General features: G+C 46.9%; 1 protein-coding gene across 1 annotated transcript in view; it reads right to left on the reverse strand.

The window, feature by feature from the left end:
• Positions 1-1,209: 1,209 nt before the first annotated feature.
• Positions 1,210-16,277, reverse strand: part of SLC7A5 (solute carrier family 7 member 5) — a 54,948-nt gene continuing 39,880 nt past the window's right edge. Inside the window, exons 8-10 of the mRNA XM_081202603.1 lie at positions 12,903-13,052; positions 10,921-11,098; positions 1,210-8,219 (exon numbers count right to left, since the gene is read on the reverse strand). Of these exons, the coding sequence (XP_081058729.1) occupies positions 8,164-8,219; positions 10,921-11,098; positions 12,903-13,052 (384 nt within the window). The 3' untranslated portion in view covers positions 1,210-8,163. The remainder of the gene's footprint in view (positions 8,220-10,920; positions 11,099-12,902; positions 13,053-16,277) is intronic.

Genomic DNA, 16,277 nt, shown 5'->3' on the forward strand with positions numbered 1-16,277 from the left:
CTTTCGGATTACACAGGAAAACTGCTGTGTTTGCCTCTCCACGTGGCACATAAGAGGCTGCCTTACGCCATCATGCCCTTGGTCCATCAAGTTCAGCATTGCTTCCACTGGCTGCTGCTCCCCGTAAAAATAAATGCAAGCTTCCAGTCCTCATGGTTCCGGAGGGCTGATTTAAATAGGAACGTAGGGAGTGGCCTTACACAAAAGTTCAGACCCTTGGACCCTGCAGCTCAGCATCATCTTTACTTTCACTCTTGTCTCTACTCTTTATTGACAAATCAAAGATTTTATTTTTATTGTATTTTTTCACATTTTATACTGAAAAATTGGGATGAGGAGGAGATGGCACTCCAGTGTTTCAAGCAAGATCCTTAACCTGGAGATGCTGAACCAAGGAAACTTTTGCACACTGCATGGACAATCTTGCCTCTGACAAGTGTGCCTGTGGTGCACGTTTTTAAACATGAGTCATATTTTTAGGGACATACCTATTTTTGCTTTTTACAGTGGTACCCCAGGTTAAGTACTTAATTCGTTCTGGAGGTCCGTACTTAACCTGAAACTGTTCTTAACCTGAAGCACCACTTTAGCTAATGGGGCCTCCTGCTGCTGCCGCGCCACCAGAGCACGATTTCTGTTCTCATCCTGAAGCAAAGTTCTTAACCTGAAGCACTATTTCTGGGTTAGAGGAGTCTGTAACCTGAAGCGTATGTACCCTGAAGTGTATGTAACCTGAGGTACCACTGTAGTATGAAGTGCCTGTGGTAATAGGATCCAGTATTTTGATTTGCAGTTACCTTAATGTCCTTGTTTGTTGGAAGCCAAATCAGCAGCCCCCAAAGGCAAGAGTTGTAACCTTTTGAAAGAGGGTCACAGTAGCTTTGTATATATAGAGATGGAGGATGTGCATGCAAAAAGGTTCCTTTCCATCAGCCCTTATGACCCAGCTTATACCACCCAGTAGCACTGAGAGGAAAGCAGCAGCCAGTCACTTTGCAAGGAAGGTTCTGGGATGGGTGGAGGGAAGAGAAACCTTCCATGATCTTTGCTTTATCAGTAGTTATCCTAGTCAGCTTGATTCCCCACCGCCCTGGTGGAAAAGTCACGTGGAATATAAATACAAATAATAAACTTACTCAGAAATGCAATACTTGCTTTGTGAAAATTTCGGGATTTAAAAATATAAAATAAAGAGGCTCCAAGACAAAAGACCAGCAACAGCAGTGTTATAATTCAGAGCACTTCGTTCAATTTAAAAATCAAACACATTCAAAAGGTAACAGAAATTGTTAATTATGAACAGCAAAAAGAGACCCAAAAGGGGTGGGGGTGGGGACACACTCAACCAAGAGATTATACATCTTTTTACAAAGCGGAATTGACCGAGTTTACTACAGAACTGATAATAAAATAAGAAGAAGGGAGAACAAACAACACAAATATTGGAACAAAGCTATACCGACAAATGCAAACGTCATAATAAAAACGGCACTTTTTGAATTGAGACACTTAAGATATTTCTTATTTAAGCCATTTAAAATCTAGCATAATCATTAAATTAGTAAAAAATACTTTGCTTCAAGAATAACGAAAAAAACCTTTTAAAGTTAGGTTTACATTTTTCCTACTTTTTAAAAAATAACTATGTTAAAAGAAAGGGGGAGAGATTTGTAAGGGAGTCAATATTATATACTGGGGGGGGCATAAAGATAACCCCCTTGGCTGAGAGAGCCTCTGTGCAAGGTCCGTGCAATGGATTGGACTTCCCCATGTTGAGGATTACCGGTAATTAGAAGGGGCAAGGGCAGAGAAACTACTGTTCCTTCCATGCGGAACTGCAGGACAGAGGAGGAAGGGCTTGCTCTCCTACTCCAGGGAAAGCTCATATAAGATGAAGAGTCTTTGGAGTGGGACACACTTATGAAACGCCATGCGCACAGGGGCTTCATGCTCAAGACAGAAATGTTCTATCTGCACGTACGGGGGTTCCAAACTACATGCGTGGTGCACCCTCGCTTCACAGAACAGGGCAGTCGTCATGCTCTGGTTCAGTTCCAGAGAAGCTGGGCCCTAGCAGCCATATGGACTCCAATAAGGCTAAGCCAGAATGAAGAGCCATTCAGCAGCCTCTTCACATAGAGTGGTACCTCAGGTTAAGTACTTAATTCGATCCGGAGGTCTGTTCTTAACCTGAAACTGTTCTTAACCTGAAGCACCACTTTAGCTAATGGGGCCTCCTGCTGGGTTAACGGAGTCTGTAACGTGAAGCGTATGTAACCTGAAGCGTATGTAACCCGAGATACCCCTATAATGCTTTTATTTGTCAATTTCAAGACCTGGCATGTCTGCAAACTTCTATATAAGTTGAAACTGACATGTAATAAGAGTCATTTTGCAGAGAACAACTCAGCTAGCTATGCACAAAGCGTTCCCACAAGCCTGATGTATTAATATTCTGCTGGCAAGTGATTTTAGTGGGAGTCTTCCTGTTTTTTGAAACCAGAAGCAGCTCTCAACCTACACCATTCGGGGGCAGACTATTTTAGACGAGTAGCAACAAAGTGCATTTCACCCACACTGGGAATAAATGGATATAAAGTCACCCAGCTTTAATCATTCATTTGTGCCCCTTTAGAAGTCCTTAAAACTTAAGATTACAGCAAAATGAACACAGGAAGCATGAAAGAGAGAGCTCTTTGGGGGAAGCCATGACTGGCTTGTGCTATCGCTGTGCTTTAAATGTATGGTGGCCTTAGGTAGCATTACTCGATGAAAACAAAAACAAAAAACCCCCAAGAACATCATTAAAAGCAACCAGTGGCTTTAGTCATCAACTTCAGCTCAGCTCTTTTGAGGAAAGTGTTTGGGTACATTCTTTTAATAAAACTTAAGGACCCAAAGAGACATTGCACAATTAGGATGGCTCCACAGTTTGTTAGCCATGTGTTTGATGCCTCGTGTGGAAAGAAAAGGGAGCCTCTTACCCAAGACCTTTTGTTAGGAATAATAATTAAAGAAACAAAGTTAACAAACAACAAAACGTTTCATTACAAGTCCAGAAACAGCTGTAGTGGTTTGCAAAATAAAATAAAGCACATTATGAGCGTCATTGGAATTATTGTCGTATTCTGCAATAAAAAATGGGGAGAGGGGTTCAGTGAAACTTAAAAGAGAAATGGTATCCCAGTGGCATTTAATTACTGCTAGGAGAAATCCTGATCTGTTACCTTCTTTTTAAAATATATACAAATACATATATTTTCAAATTGGGCATCTCTTATCTTCTTTCAAGTAAATACTTAAGAAAGATTTTAGCTGCCAAGAACGGGAATCGGAATATTTTGGATTCTACTTGCATGTTTGAGAAAGGCAGATGCAAACACTGAACTGGACTAAAACTAGCAGATTTTTTCAAATCTAAATTTCCAGTGAAGCATAAGGAGAAGTAAGAAAACCACAAAAGCATGCTAGTCTGCCTGCAACTTAACAATCTCAGAGCTGGCTCCCCTGCATTCTTGGTTTTACACTATATCTTGCTCTCAAAACCAACTTTTCAACGAGGTGCTTGTATTAGGCTCTTGCCCCAGTAGTTAGCAGCGTTCATCCAATATATACTTACGATAAACATGCCACAAGTCACAATAAACACTGTAAAAAGGTGACCCGTTCTCCGAAAAGGGTGATTATCCACAGGACCCTTCATATCTTGTACAGTACATGACTTGCCCTATTCATAAAAAGTAACTTCAGTGTCAACTTACTTCCTTGAAGTTCGTATTTTGGGGGCGGGGGGATGCAAGCAGTTTTGCAGCACAAAGCTCTGAAGACAGACGACGTGTTTGGTACACAGTCACTCATAGAGCTCTAAAAACCATTCACAGCAGTCATGAAGACTTAGAAATGTATCCCTTGGTAATATTCTGAGCCCTCCAGTTATTTGCCTGCCATTCTTGGCACCACAACAGACGACAAAGGCAACCCTCAATTGTCTGCCTATTCTGCTTTTACAAAACTACTTTGCCTATTTGGAAAGAACAGTTGCCACATTTCAACAACACGTACATGTTAACAGCAAACAGCAACTGCATTATTCTGGTACATGTCTGAAAAGAGAACAATAGGGAAGTAAGGCCAACTTTTGTGTTGACAGGGTAGGGTGTTCTTAACTGCTAGGAAGTGGGGTTCGTTAGGCACTTTTCCCACGGAACCCAACTCCCAAAAAAGATAAAGACACAAATATGCCTAACACTTCTGACAATACACCCATCTTGGTCACCTCTACTTTGGGCCACAAGAGGTAGATGACCCCAAAGAATTCTGGGAGCTCTAAGCTTGTTTGTTAAAGGTGTTGAGAGTTGTTAGGAGATCATGATTGCCCTCACAGGGGATCTACTTCATGAAACAAATGAAGCTTAAGCTTCAAGGCCCCTCATCACGGAGGGGCCCCAGAAGCAACGTTGGTCCATGTTGCTTCAGTTTGAGTCGAACAACTCAAAACTGATTATTATTTTTTGTATATATTTTAACAATCCCAAATTTTGAGAGTCAGGAGCAAAGATGTTGAAACGATGTGGTGATCTGTCATGGAATAACTCCACTGAAGAAGAGAACAAGGGCTACCCAGACTTTATTGCTGGTTGCGAAGGGGCCCCCATAACAGGTCAAGCTTCAGGTCCCCCAAAATGTAGGCTTGCCACTGATTCTCAGAGTGGATAAATACTCGACCCCTCTTTACACAGAGCTCTGGGAGAGGACTGTGGGGGTTTCTTAACAACTCTCAGCACCCACAACAAACTGCAGCTCCCAGAATTCTTTGGCAGAAGCCACAGCTGCTTAAAGTGGTATCATGGTATTTTAAACGTAGGGTGTGAATGTGGCCCCACAAGAGGCAGCATCTATGCTCCCTTCACTCTCCCACAAAGATGGTGCCTGTTTTGACATATACATGTACCACTTAAAGCAGAAGAGGCTAACCTGCGGCCCTTCCAGCATTGCTGGACTAGGACTCCCATCACTCCTGAACCCCTGGGCCTTGCTAGCTGCTGGTAGGAGTTGGAAGCCTGACCACTGAAGGGCCACAAGCCTCCCACGTTGATCATATGCAAACTTAATTAATTGCTTCAAACTAATTTGATCAACCAATTAATATGTATTTTAATTAGGTGACACCTGGGGGGAGGGGAGATTTCTGCAATGCAAAAACAGGGTTCCTTAACTCATGTTCTCCAGGATTAGGATGACATCATTATTAAAAACAGTTAACTGACGGCTAGAGAATTACATGCATATCATTAATTACGCTAAATGCTTGATCCTCCTTTAAAAGGTCCCCTTGCACGAAGTGGGTAACCAACAGCAAAACCTGCAGCTTTAGCAGCACTGATACTGGTACATTGTGTCTTGGACATTGTAAATGCCACTATAAAAAGGCAGGCATTTTATTCCTCTTTATGGTGGGCCAAAACCATAAAGCAAGTCTCATCCAAGAGAAGTAATACATTCTTCCTTTTGGCTTCCCATGGAAGGACTTGATTGTTGGTCCTCCTGCCCTTTTGCCTGCTGGTTTAGCTAAGGAAATACAGATTCTCAGCAAAACATTTGCACGGCTCCCCTTCTGGCTTAATATGCCTCTTGGCTAGCACAAACTGCTGGGATCACGAGCAGGAGGACAACTGTGCTCATGCCGTGCTTGTGAGCTCCCCACGTGGGCATCTGGTTGGCCACTGTAAGCAGAGGAGGCGGCTCTGTTCCACCTCCACTGTTGGAGGCAGTATATGCCTCTGAATACCAGTTGCTGGGAATCGCAAGAGGGGAGAGCAGCACTCCTGTTGCACCCAGGTCCCACTTGCAGGCTTCCCATTGGGGCATCTGGTTGGCCACAGTGAGAACAGGGTGCTGGACTAGGTGGGCCCCCTTTGGCCTGATCCAGCAGCTAGGCTCCCCTTGTTTGCACTATGAAAGCATGGGGAGGGGAGGGATAATATCTGCTTCAATTGGTGTTAACATTCATGACTCTTAATCAAATGAATCAATGCAGGAGACTGTAATTTCGTGAAAGGAAACTTTGCCAACAGGAGTTGCGGTCCAACAACACCTGGAGGGCACAGGACTGGGCTACGGTTGCTGTCAAAGCATTCCTGGTAACCCCTCCAAATGATGAATTTCTCAGGGTTCGTTTTGGAGTGTGAAAGGCATAATGCTGGCTTGAAATAGTTGAGGCCAGCTCAGATACACGCAGCCCGACAGAAAACACAACTGCCATGCCTGAGGTGGAAGGCCTGCAGTGCACCCCACTCAGTAGCCGTGCGGTTAAACGGCCCTTTGAAAAGGACAACCCCAACCCTCAAACACCACAACTTCTTTAAGATTGCCAGTGTGGTGCCCTTTGAATGATGCTGGACTCAACATCTCTCTCCATTGGCTTTGCTGCCTGGGGCTGATAAGAGCTGGAGTCCAACCAAAACTGGAAGGCAGCTACCCCTGTTGTAAAACATTTGCTACACTCCTCCTATGCCTCTAAAACGGGTCTCTCAGCTGGACCATAACACTGCCCTAGTGTGAATGAACTACTTCCTGTGTTGACGGATGCTGGAAATTCTGTGGGGCTGGAAGGCGGGACTTCCAGGGGTCAAGTTTAATTCCCAACGATTAGCACAGGGAGAGAGGAGAAAACCTTTAAATAAAAATAAGAGGGCTTGCCAGAACAACGGAAGCAAAACATTAACATTGAATTGTATACAAGCAGGTCCCCCTTGCCTGCTTGGTCCCCTAAGATGTGAAGTCATAAGACCACTGCCAGGGGGGCAGGGGATGAGATAGCAGCAGACACTCCAAGCTTGGCCAGTTAAAAAGCCTCCACACAGGCTGAACTAGAGCCAGGCACACAAAACTGCTACAGGCTGCCGCTACCCACCCAGAGCTTCTGCTGTTTGCAAACTTTTGTTCCAAGTCTTCCAGGTTCGGGATCACATGGAACTGTCCTTCCCACCCCTTCCCCCTACCAGCCCCAAGAGCAAATGGATGTCACTGGAGCCTATGACTCTCTGTGCAGAAAGAAAAAGCGGCAGGGATTGGCGTAACCGTCCGTGCAGCCAGAAGTCGCCGATCGATCCTGCAGAAGGTACTGGGCGAAGGCTGATCATGGAGAGCAAGCTGGATTTCTCCTGTAGCCACCAAAGCTGGCAGCGTTTCAATTCTGGCCACAGAGATCGCTGTGCCATTGTGGATTCAGAGGCCCCGGAGGGAGCTTTTAGCTTGGGTGCCCAAGAGGTGTCAACTTAAGAGCCGCCCGGAAGGAACGTCACAAGGGTGACCATGTACAAAATGTTTATTGCAAGTCAAATACAAAGCGGAACTACATGGGAATCTTAAAAGGGAAAAAGGGGAGAAAAATAAAAAGCAGATCCCTAAAAGAAATAATTAACAACAATAATAATTAAAAAAAAAAAAGACGTTCATGTTGGGGCAGCCAAGTCTTTTTGCGAGTGGAATTAAGTTGATATCTGTGCAAGTCCACAATTTCAGCGTCACAGTTTTCCTTGTTTTTGCCTGTGTGCGTGTCCATCTGTTTTAAGGAGTGTAAAGCTCGGGGTGAGAGGGGCACAGACTTTTTTTTGCGCCCCAGGAAAACCCTCCGCCGGCAAGAGAATCAGTTGCGTTGGATTCTTTGTCCTTTCTGGACATGTGGAGAGGCAGTTGTGGGCCTGCTGGTGATTCTTGGCAACTCTCGTTTTCCTTCTGCAAAGGAACTCAGGGTGGAGAAACTTAGGCCGCTAAGGAAAGAGAGGACCAAGCAAAGAACAGGCCGAAGAGTCCAGCCCACAGCTGCACATGTAAACATTGCCATCCTGTTGGCTTCCCTGTTGGTGGGTCTACTGAGGCCTCTTGAGGTTCCCAGCAGAAGCGTCTCTTCCTGGATTAAATTTGCACCTGGGACTCTTTGCCTCCTGCCTCTGGTCAGCTGCCTGGCTTGGGGGGAAGGGGAGGAAGGGAGGGAGGGAGGGAGGAGGGGAGGGCCATGCAGGCAGCAGGGGTCTAGGGACTTGTCACTGTCAGGCCCCTGGCTTCGAGGTTTGCTTTCTTGTTGAACGAAGAGTCCGACGTACTCGTGGTTTTCAAAATAATATTGTGCGTTGATTTGGACCGAATGCCTTTCCTCTAGTTTTAAGATTCCTGCGGGACAACCTCCATCAGCTTCTGGCACAGGACTGTCGTGGAATCTGTTTTGAGGTAGGGTTGGGGGTGGGGATGGACAAAAAACAAAAATGACCAAGCTGCATTGTGAAATGCTTGGAAACCGTAAACACTGAAGGGAGTTTTAAGGACACACTAACAAATTGTTGTTCTGCTTAGAATCAGCAGGAGTGTGTGGCTCTCTCAAATGTGCACCTGTCCCCTGCCTGATACATAGTCTAGGTGTTGGTGTGCAGACAAAACCACAATAGGTTTGCTTGGTTGTAAGTGGCTTTGTTTTGCCTTGGACAAGATAAAGTGACCAGAATCACCATCATCATTATAATCATCAATAATAATAATACAGTGGTACCTCGGGTTAAGTACTTAATTCATTCCGGAGGTCTGTACTTAACCTGAAACTGTTCTTAACCTGAAGCACCACTTTAGCTAATGGGGCCTCCTGCTGCTGCCGTGCCGCCGGAGCACGATTTCTGTTCTCATCCTGAAGCAAAGTTCTTAACCCGAGGCGCTATTTCTGAGTTAGCGGAGCCTGTAACCTGAAGCGTATGTAACCTGAGGTACCACTGTAATAATAAAATGTGAAAGGTGGTTTGAGCATTAGATCATGGTGAGTGGTGTGTATGCTCACGCCACTTCTGCCTTTGTCAAACAGGGCTTGGAAGTATTCCCCCCCCCCCAGGAAACCTGTAGCACCTGTTCATCCAGAGGGACAAAAGAGAAACATAGCTGCACCCTGAATAGTGTGAAGCCTCTCTCCAAATGTTCCCCATTCAACTTCTGCCTGCTTCCAGCAAAAGGGCTGGGCACTTGGCTTGCACCAACATTTTCTGGCTACAAGGAGATTTTCTTGGGTGGGAGGGTGGTAAACAACACATGGCAGTAAGAGCGTTAACTTTGTATTAAGATATTCCTTCCATCCACCCTGGAATATTCCATATGCCTCCCCCCTCCTTGGCCACCCCGCTATTCTCTGGAAGGAAGGAAGGCCTGCAGTGCAGGACCCAATTAATATGCTGATTTGTCACCCAACAGCTTTAAAAATTGGCTTCTCTAAGAGCAGCGAGGGATACTTGGAAGAGGAAGAAAGTGTGTGTGTAAATGGAGAGAGAATCCGAGAGAGGAACCACTGAAAAGCTCTTGCGTCGTTCTCCACCCGAAAGTGCAGCATTAAACCCTTGGTGCTTCTGCTAGTCTGCATTTCTAGGTCAGCCTGTTTGTTGTTGTCGTCTCGAGCCCCCGGAGAGACAGATGGTGGTGTTTAGTTACATGGACACCATCCAGTGAGACTTCTCATGATTCAGCTGTTCAAACAGAACTTTGTTTCTGGGGCTGAAAAAGAAGGAGAGCAGGCCAGGAGCACCAAATGGCCCCCAACACTTGCTCTGTGGAGTGGACATATACAAGCTGGCTGCCCTCAAGTTATTGCTGTTGTTTAATATATTCTTATATCCCAACTTTCTCTCAACTTGGAATTCAAGATGGCTTGCAGCATTTTTAAAACAACTTCATAAAATGCAAAATAGTGAAGATAAACCAGTTAAAAGCAATAGCTAAAAGACAACGAAACACATTTAGAACCAGCATTAAAATATCAATTTCCCTGAGAGCAGCCCAATGGTCAAAATCATTTCCACCTAGTTTTGAAAGGCCAGTCTGAATAGGAAGGTCTTAGCCTGACGGGAAAGTTAACAAGGAGACAGACCAACAGGGGAGTAGGAGAAGAGAGAGCTAAGAGAACTGTGACTGGGAGCTGATTAAAGTTGCATTTTAGTTGTGTGAAATAAACCAGATCTTAGGCTTTTCTGCTTATAGGAACAGAGGAAGCTGCCCTCTACCAAGGCAGACCATTGGTCCACCCAGCTCAATATGGGCTCTCTGGGATTTCAGTCAGAAGAGATTTTCCCTGTTCAACCTGGAGGGACCAGGGACTGAAGTGGGGATATTTGGCAGGCAAAGGATGTGGCTGGAGAGTATTCTGCACACCCATGGCACCACCAAGCAAGCACAGACTCTGGAAATGTGTAAGCATAAGGGAATTTGCTCAGCTGGCATGATGCAACCTACCTGCACAGTTCAGGCTTCCTGGTAACAAAGACTGGGGTGGGGTTGAGTGTGTGTGGAGGGTTAGGCTTGGAGGATGCAAAGAGGCAATGTAGCAGAAATACTAGTTCCTAGAACCTAGAATTCCAGCTGCTCCCACAAAACCTGACTGGTCCTTCTCAGACAGAAAAAAGTGTGCCTGGGGATAGTATGCCTATGTGTATGAATCTAACCTTTGGAACATTTTGTAAGTAAAGCATTTTAAACTTACTTAACAGTGTGTTGTCTGTTAATTGCAAGAGGAATAGAAAGAGGGGAGCACTTTGCAAGCTGACTGAACAGGATATGCAGAAGGTTTAACGGTTTACATTCCTATTGCTGCTTGACCTTGTGAGTTCAAACTCTGCTACTAGTGACTCTCTCCTGCTAGTGAGTTTAGTCCCACACTTTGAAACCAGGCATCCAGCTGATTCTTTTTTTATTTATCCCACACACATGGGTCAAAAGATAATATATTTTTCCTCCCATACTTTTAACAATTTATTGAAAGGGGATTAAAAAAAACCCTACACAAATCAATTTAATACCATTATGCTGAGATCAAGAGTACGGATTACTGCTCTTGCACCGATTCCTAACCCACACAGTGCCGCCATCACCCTGCAAGCCAGGAAAGGAACTCACATATGAGCTGGAGAAGCCACTTTGGTTTGTTTTTCCACCAGACCCCAAAGTAGTAAACGGGGACCCCGCTGAGAATGATGGCGAAGCCAATGCCACACTCCTTTGGGGTCATCCAGAAAGAGACGACAATCAGGAATATGCAGGCCAGGATGAAGAAGATGGGCAAAATGAGGTTCACCTGTACATGGGAAAGGGCCGGGGGGATGGGACACAAAAGAGCAGCGAAATCAGACAATTTCTATACTAAAAGGGGAAAAAAACCATTGGACTGGATTAACCACTCACTGCTTCAGTTTTGTTTAATTCAATTAAAAACCTTTCTAGACCACTTGGAGATCAAGGTGGCACATGTAGTTCTCCCCCCACCCCACAACAACCCTGTGAGGTTGGCAGGCTGAGAGGCAGTGACTGGCCCAAGGTCCAATCCAGTGAGCTTCATGGGCAATTAAGGATCTGAACCCTGGTCTCCCAAATCAAACACTCTAACTACCACACCACACTGGCTCCCACACTTCCCCCCACATTTTACAACCCCCAAGAAGTCCATTTAAAAAATAAAGCTAATTTATTATACGCTAGCATGAGAAGAGAGCTTCTCCCCACTTTAACTGTGTAAACTTAAAATTTCTGGCATGTGCTTAAATGCCTCCCAGAAGATTGGGGTAAATCTGCAGGGACCTTTGAAGCAAGAACACAAGCAAGGGAAGATCAGCCTGTCCTCAGCGGAATGTAAAAGCCATCTTGCAGCTCACTACTTGGTTCTGGCCTTGAAGTAATGGCCCAGCTATGCCTTTTCCCTCCTCCCCAACTTGCCTCGAGTTCCTTTTTCAGTCTGTAAATCTGAGGGTGAAGCTTCTCACTTTTAAATTGATATGAGTCAGTTTAGGAAACAATAACTGACTGAAAAGCAGGATGAAATTATAGTACAGTATTTTTCGCCCCATAAGACGCACTTTTCCCCCTCCAAAAATGAAGGGGAAATGTGCCTGCGTCTTATGGGGCAAATGCAGGCTTTCGCTGAAGCCTGGAGAGCGAGGGGGGTCGGTGCGCACCGACCCCTCTCGCTCTCCAGGCTTCAGGAAGCTCTGCGCAACCCTCGGGAGACCGGCTCCAAGGGTTGCGCAGAGCTGCCTGCAGTCCCGGGATCAGCGCAGCTCTGCGCGGCCACCGGGAGCCGGGGGAGAAGCTCCGCCCCGCTCCCGGTGGCCGCGCAGAGCTGCCTGCAGTCCTGGGACCAGCGCAGCTCTGCGCTGCCATCCGGAGCGGGGCGCTAAGCTCCGCCCCGCTCCCGGTGGCCGCGCAGAGCTGACTGCGGTCCTGGGACCAGCGCAGCTCTGCCCGGCCACCGGGAGCCGGGGGCGAAGCTCCGCCCCGCTCCCGGTGGCCGCGCAGAGCTGCCTGCGGTCCTGGGACCAGCGCAGCTCTGCGCCGCCATCCGGAGCGGGGCGCTAAGTCCCGCCCCGCTCCGGATGGCGGCGCAGAGCTGCCTGCCATCCCGGGATCAGCACAGCTCTGCCCATCGCCAGCCCCACAAGCTCGGGGGACAGCGGGGAGGCAGAGCGTGCCTTCCCACTGTTCCCCGACCTGGTTCTTCCAGCCCCGCACCTGGGGGGGAAATAAAAAATTTTTTCTTTATTTCCCCCCCCCCAAAAAAAACTAGGTGCGTCCTATGGGCCGGAGCGTCTTATGGGGCGCAAAATACGGTAAATCAATAAACAGAGCCCACAGAAAGAGCCCTGCTGGATCAAGCCAATGACCCGTATAGTCCAGCATCCTGTTCTCACAGCGGCCAACCAGATGCCTGTGGGAAACTCAAAAGCGGGACCTGAGCACACCATCAGAAGTCTGCCCAGCTGCGCTTCCCAGCACCTGCCTCTGACCGTGGAGGCAGAGCATGGCCATCGCGGCTGGCAGCCATTGACAGCCTTATCCCCCATGAAAACTCCCACACTTCTGCTGCCGCCACCACATCCCTCTCTCACCCTTATAGGCCTCTCCAGCTCTGGCTTCTTGTATCTCAACCACAACATGCCGATGATAGCCAGGGCCACGCAGAGCCAGTTGAAGAAGCTGAAGAAGTTGATGACCGAGAATATGTCGTTGGAGAAGGCATAGAGCAAAGTCATGATGCACTGCAGATTTGGAAGGGGGGAGCGGGGAGAGGAGAGGAAACAGATCGATAAAATTCAGGAGGGACCCAAATGACAATCATTGACTTTTAATGCCTGCGCTCCCTTGCAAAAATGAGAATGAATGGAGGACGTGGTAGTGCAGGTGATTTTGCCATTTGAACGGAAGCCACTAGAAAACAAAAGTGGCTTTAAAGTTTTAAACCTTTGAAACGTGTGCAGTGGAGGTAGGCATAGAAGCAGCAGACAGGAGCAGGAAATTCAGAGCGCAAGCTCAAACAAGCAAGGTGGCTAGTCCTTCTCAGTTCCCCCAAAACTTAAAAAACACAAACAAACCTACGACGCCCCTCTCAGTTCTCCATTAAATGGAAGCCGTTCTGTGGAACAACTTACCAAACCTAGCCAGGGGTCCGCACTCTGGTCTCTCAAGCAAAAAATTTGCTCAACACAGCAGTGGCGAGTTGGTCCCCCTCCAGATGTTGCTAGATTGTAGGTCTATCACACACACACCTCCGCAACCATGAGGCATGCTGGCTGCTAGGGTGGATGGGGCTTGGAGTTCACAGACCCTCCAAGTGTCCCTATTTCCCAGGGACAGTCCTGGATTTACAAAAGCCGTCCCAGCTTCTGATTTGATCCCAGAATGTCCTGTTTTTCCTTAGGATGTTCCGATTTTCATTGGAGAAATGTTGGAGGGTATGGAGTTATCCGACCCCCATCTGAAGGCAGCCCTGTATTGGGAAGGGTTTTTTAATGTTTTATTATGTTTTTATATGTGTTGGAAGCTGCCCAGAGTGGCTGAGGCAACCTAGTCAGATGGGTGGGGTATTATTAGGGGTGGTATTATTATTATTATTTGGGACGCCCCTATTTTCATCAGAGAAATGTTGGAGGGTATGAGTCCAATGACATCCGGAGAGCTACAGATGTTTCCTATCCATGGCTTAATCCCACATACACCCTTCCTGAGTGGTCAGTGGGAAGCCATCTCTGATGGACCAGTGTCACCCTCTCTGAAAATTGCCGCAGCCTTCTGCATTGTCAGGGGAAAGTGAATTCTATGTAGACGCACCCCCCCCCCAGTCAAAACTGAGTGCATTTCAGCAGGGTGATCCAATCCAGTGTCCGTGACTGCTGTCCACACCACGCTCCCCACTGCCAGGCCAAATCCACTGGTGTTGATGACAATGCACTGCTGTTCTCAAGAGAAGCAGCTGGCTTAAGCTGGGTGAGAACAGCTTTGCTGTCCTTGTCACCACAGGCTCTGGCATGAGGATCCTGGCACACTCTCAGCCTGTGCCGCAGGGAGTTCTTCGAGTAGCAAGAGGCAGCCAGGAATGCTGCAGAGTGCCCCTCCTTCTGCCAAAGCTGGGACCTCTCTTCTGCTTTCTCTCCCTCTCTCGAGAAAAGAGAGTGAGGCAGCTGTCCGTGTTGCCTCCCCTGGCTCCAACACTGCCTCATCCACTGCTGTGTCCCCCAAAGCTATAAAGAACAGTCCATGAGGAAACGGGAATGCAAGAGCAGCCCCGCACCATCTGACCAAAGGCTCACCTAACTTAGCACCCGGCTTCTCTATGTGGAAGCTGGCAAGTGGGGGACAAAGCCACCCCTCTCTGACAGACTTCTGCTGCTGCTCCTACTGCTCCCTAGCAGCTGGTATTCTGTGACAAAACCTCCAGCTAGAGAGGCAATGTGGCAGAGCATCTGCTTTGCAACCAGAGGGTTCTGGGTTCAATCTCTGGCATCTTCAGGTAGGGTTGGGAGAGAATCCTGCCTGAAATCCTGGAGAGACACTGACATCAGGTGCCCTTTTAAAATGTGTTGGGGAGGGAAGGGATGATTGGGTTGCTCTTGTTTTTGTTTTTATTACATATTTTGTCTTTTTATATTGTGATTTTATGCTGTGAACCTCTGAGATCTGCGGATATAGGGTGGTATACATATTTAAATAATAGTAGCAGTAGTGGTAATAATAACAATAACAACAACCACCACCACCACCAAACAGAGCAAGATTGACCAAATCTGAGTTCGTATAAGGAAGCATCCTATGTTCCTAAAGAAGCAGCATATTTAGCCATAATGACAGCTAGCCACTGCCCATGAATTTGCTCACTCCACTTTTAAAAGTCATCTCAGAATTCCTGCAGGAGTGAACAAGCCCCATACATTTTGGGGAAGATGCTCTTACCCTCCTGACTGTTTTGGATGAACCTTTCTCCAGCTTCACAGTGTCCTGCCCCCAGCCCCAGGTGGGGCAAGCAGGACTATAGACCACTAGTCCAAAGGTGGTACAAAGTGCCACAGCTTTAAATCAGGGCAGATCTTCCCCTGCTTTGAGGGACCCAAGCGATGCAGCTGTAATAAGCCGACTGAGAAGGTGGGCTGGAAGCAAGCAAGGATAGAGGCAGCCTGGGCTAGTTGGATATGTTCAGCAGGTGCTGCTTGGGCACTGCAAACGAAAGGCACACCAATTCAAAAGCAAAATGCAGACTGTCTTTTGCGAATGGCATCAGCCATCTGCTGTGACCCAGGGTTCAAAAGGCAATGCCTGCAAGACTAACTCTTCCTAAACCATCTCCACATGACGCGGTTGCTTCTCAATTCTGGATGCAGGTCACTGCCTGTATAAACTTGGTCCTGAGAACAAATCGAAAATCCAACAAAACAGCATTGCTGCTGTTTAGGGAACTCTATTCCAAGGGCAGCGGAACTGGTTTGTAAGTCATGGCCCGCAGGTTGCCAAACCTATCATTTTACATCACTGGAAGAGTAAACACCATCACAACAATCCAGCAGCAGACAGAAGAGCTGTTCTCACTCGCCAAACATAGCGATGTATCGTTGGGAACAGAAATTGGATGCTTACCAAGCTGCAAGGAAAGCCGACAACTAACTCTCTGCCTAATGAATGTAGAAGATATTTTGATTATAATACACGCCCCCTCCAAACTGAAACTTGGATGAGCAGAACTCTTGAAGGTGGACCTGCGTCCTCTCCCCCCACCTCCTGACACCACCAGCCATTTTTGTTGTAATGGCCGTGCCAAGAGAACTATCTTTTTTTTAAACTAAAAAATCCACTTAAGAAAGTAAGATGTAGCCACTGATATCCCTCTCCTCTCTGAATTTGTGTAATCGTCTTGTAAAGCCATCTAGGTTGGGGGTCATCACTGCCTATACCGCCTCTCAAATGGAAAGGATCGAGGTTTTCCTGTGGGCATCCTT

Source organism: Podarcis bocagei (genome assembly GCF_964188305.1).
Source record: "Podarcis bocagei genome assembly, chromosome: 7".
Lineage (NCBI taxonomy): Eukaryota > Metazoa > Chordata > Lepidosauria > Squamata > Lacertidae > Podarcis > Podarcis bocagei.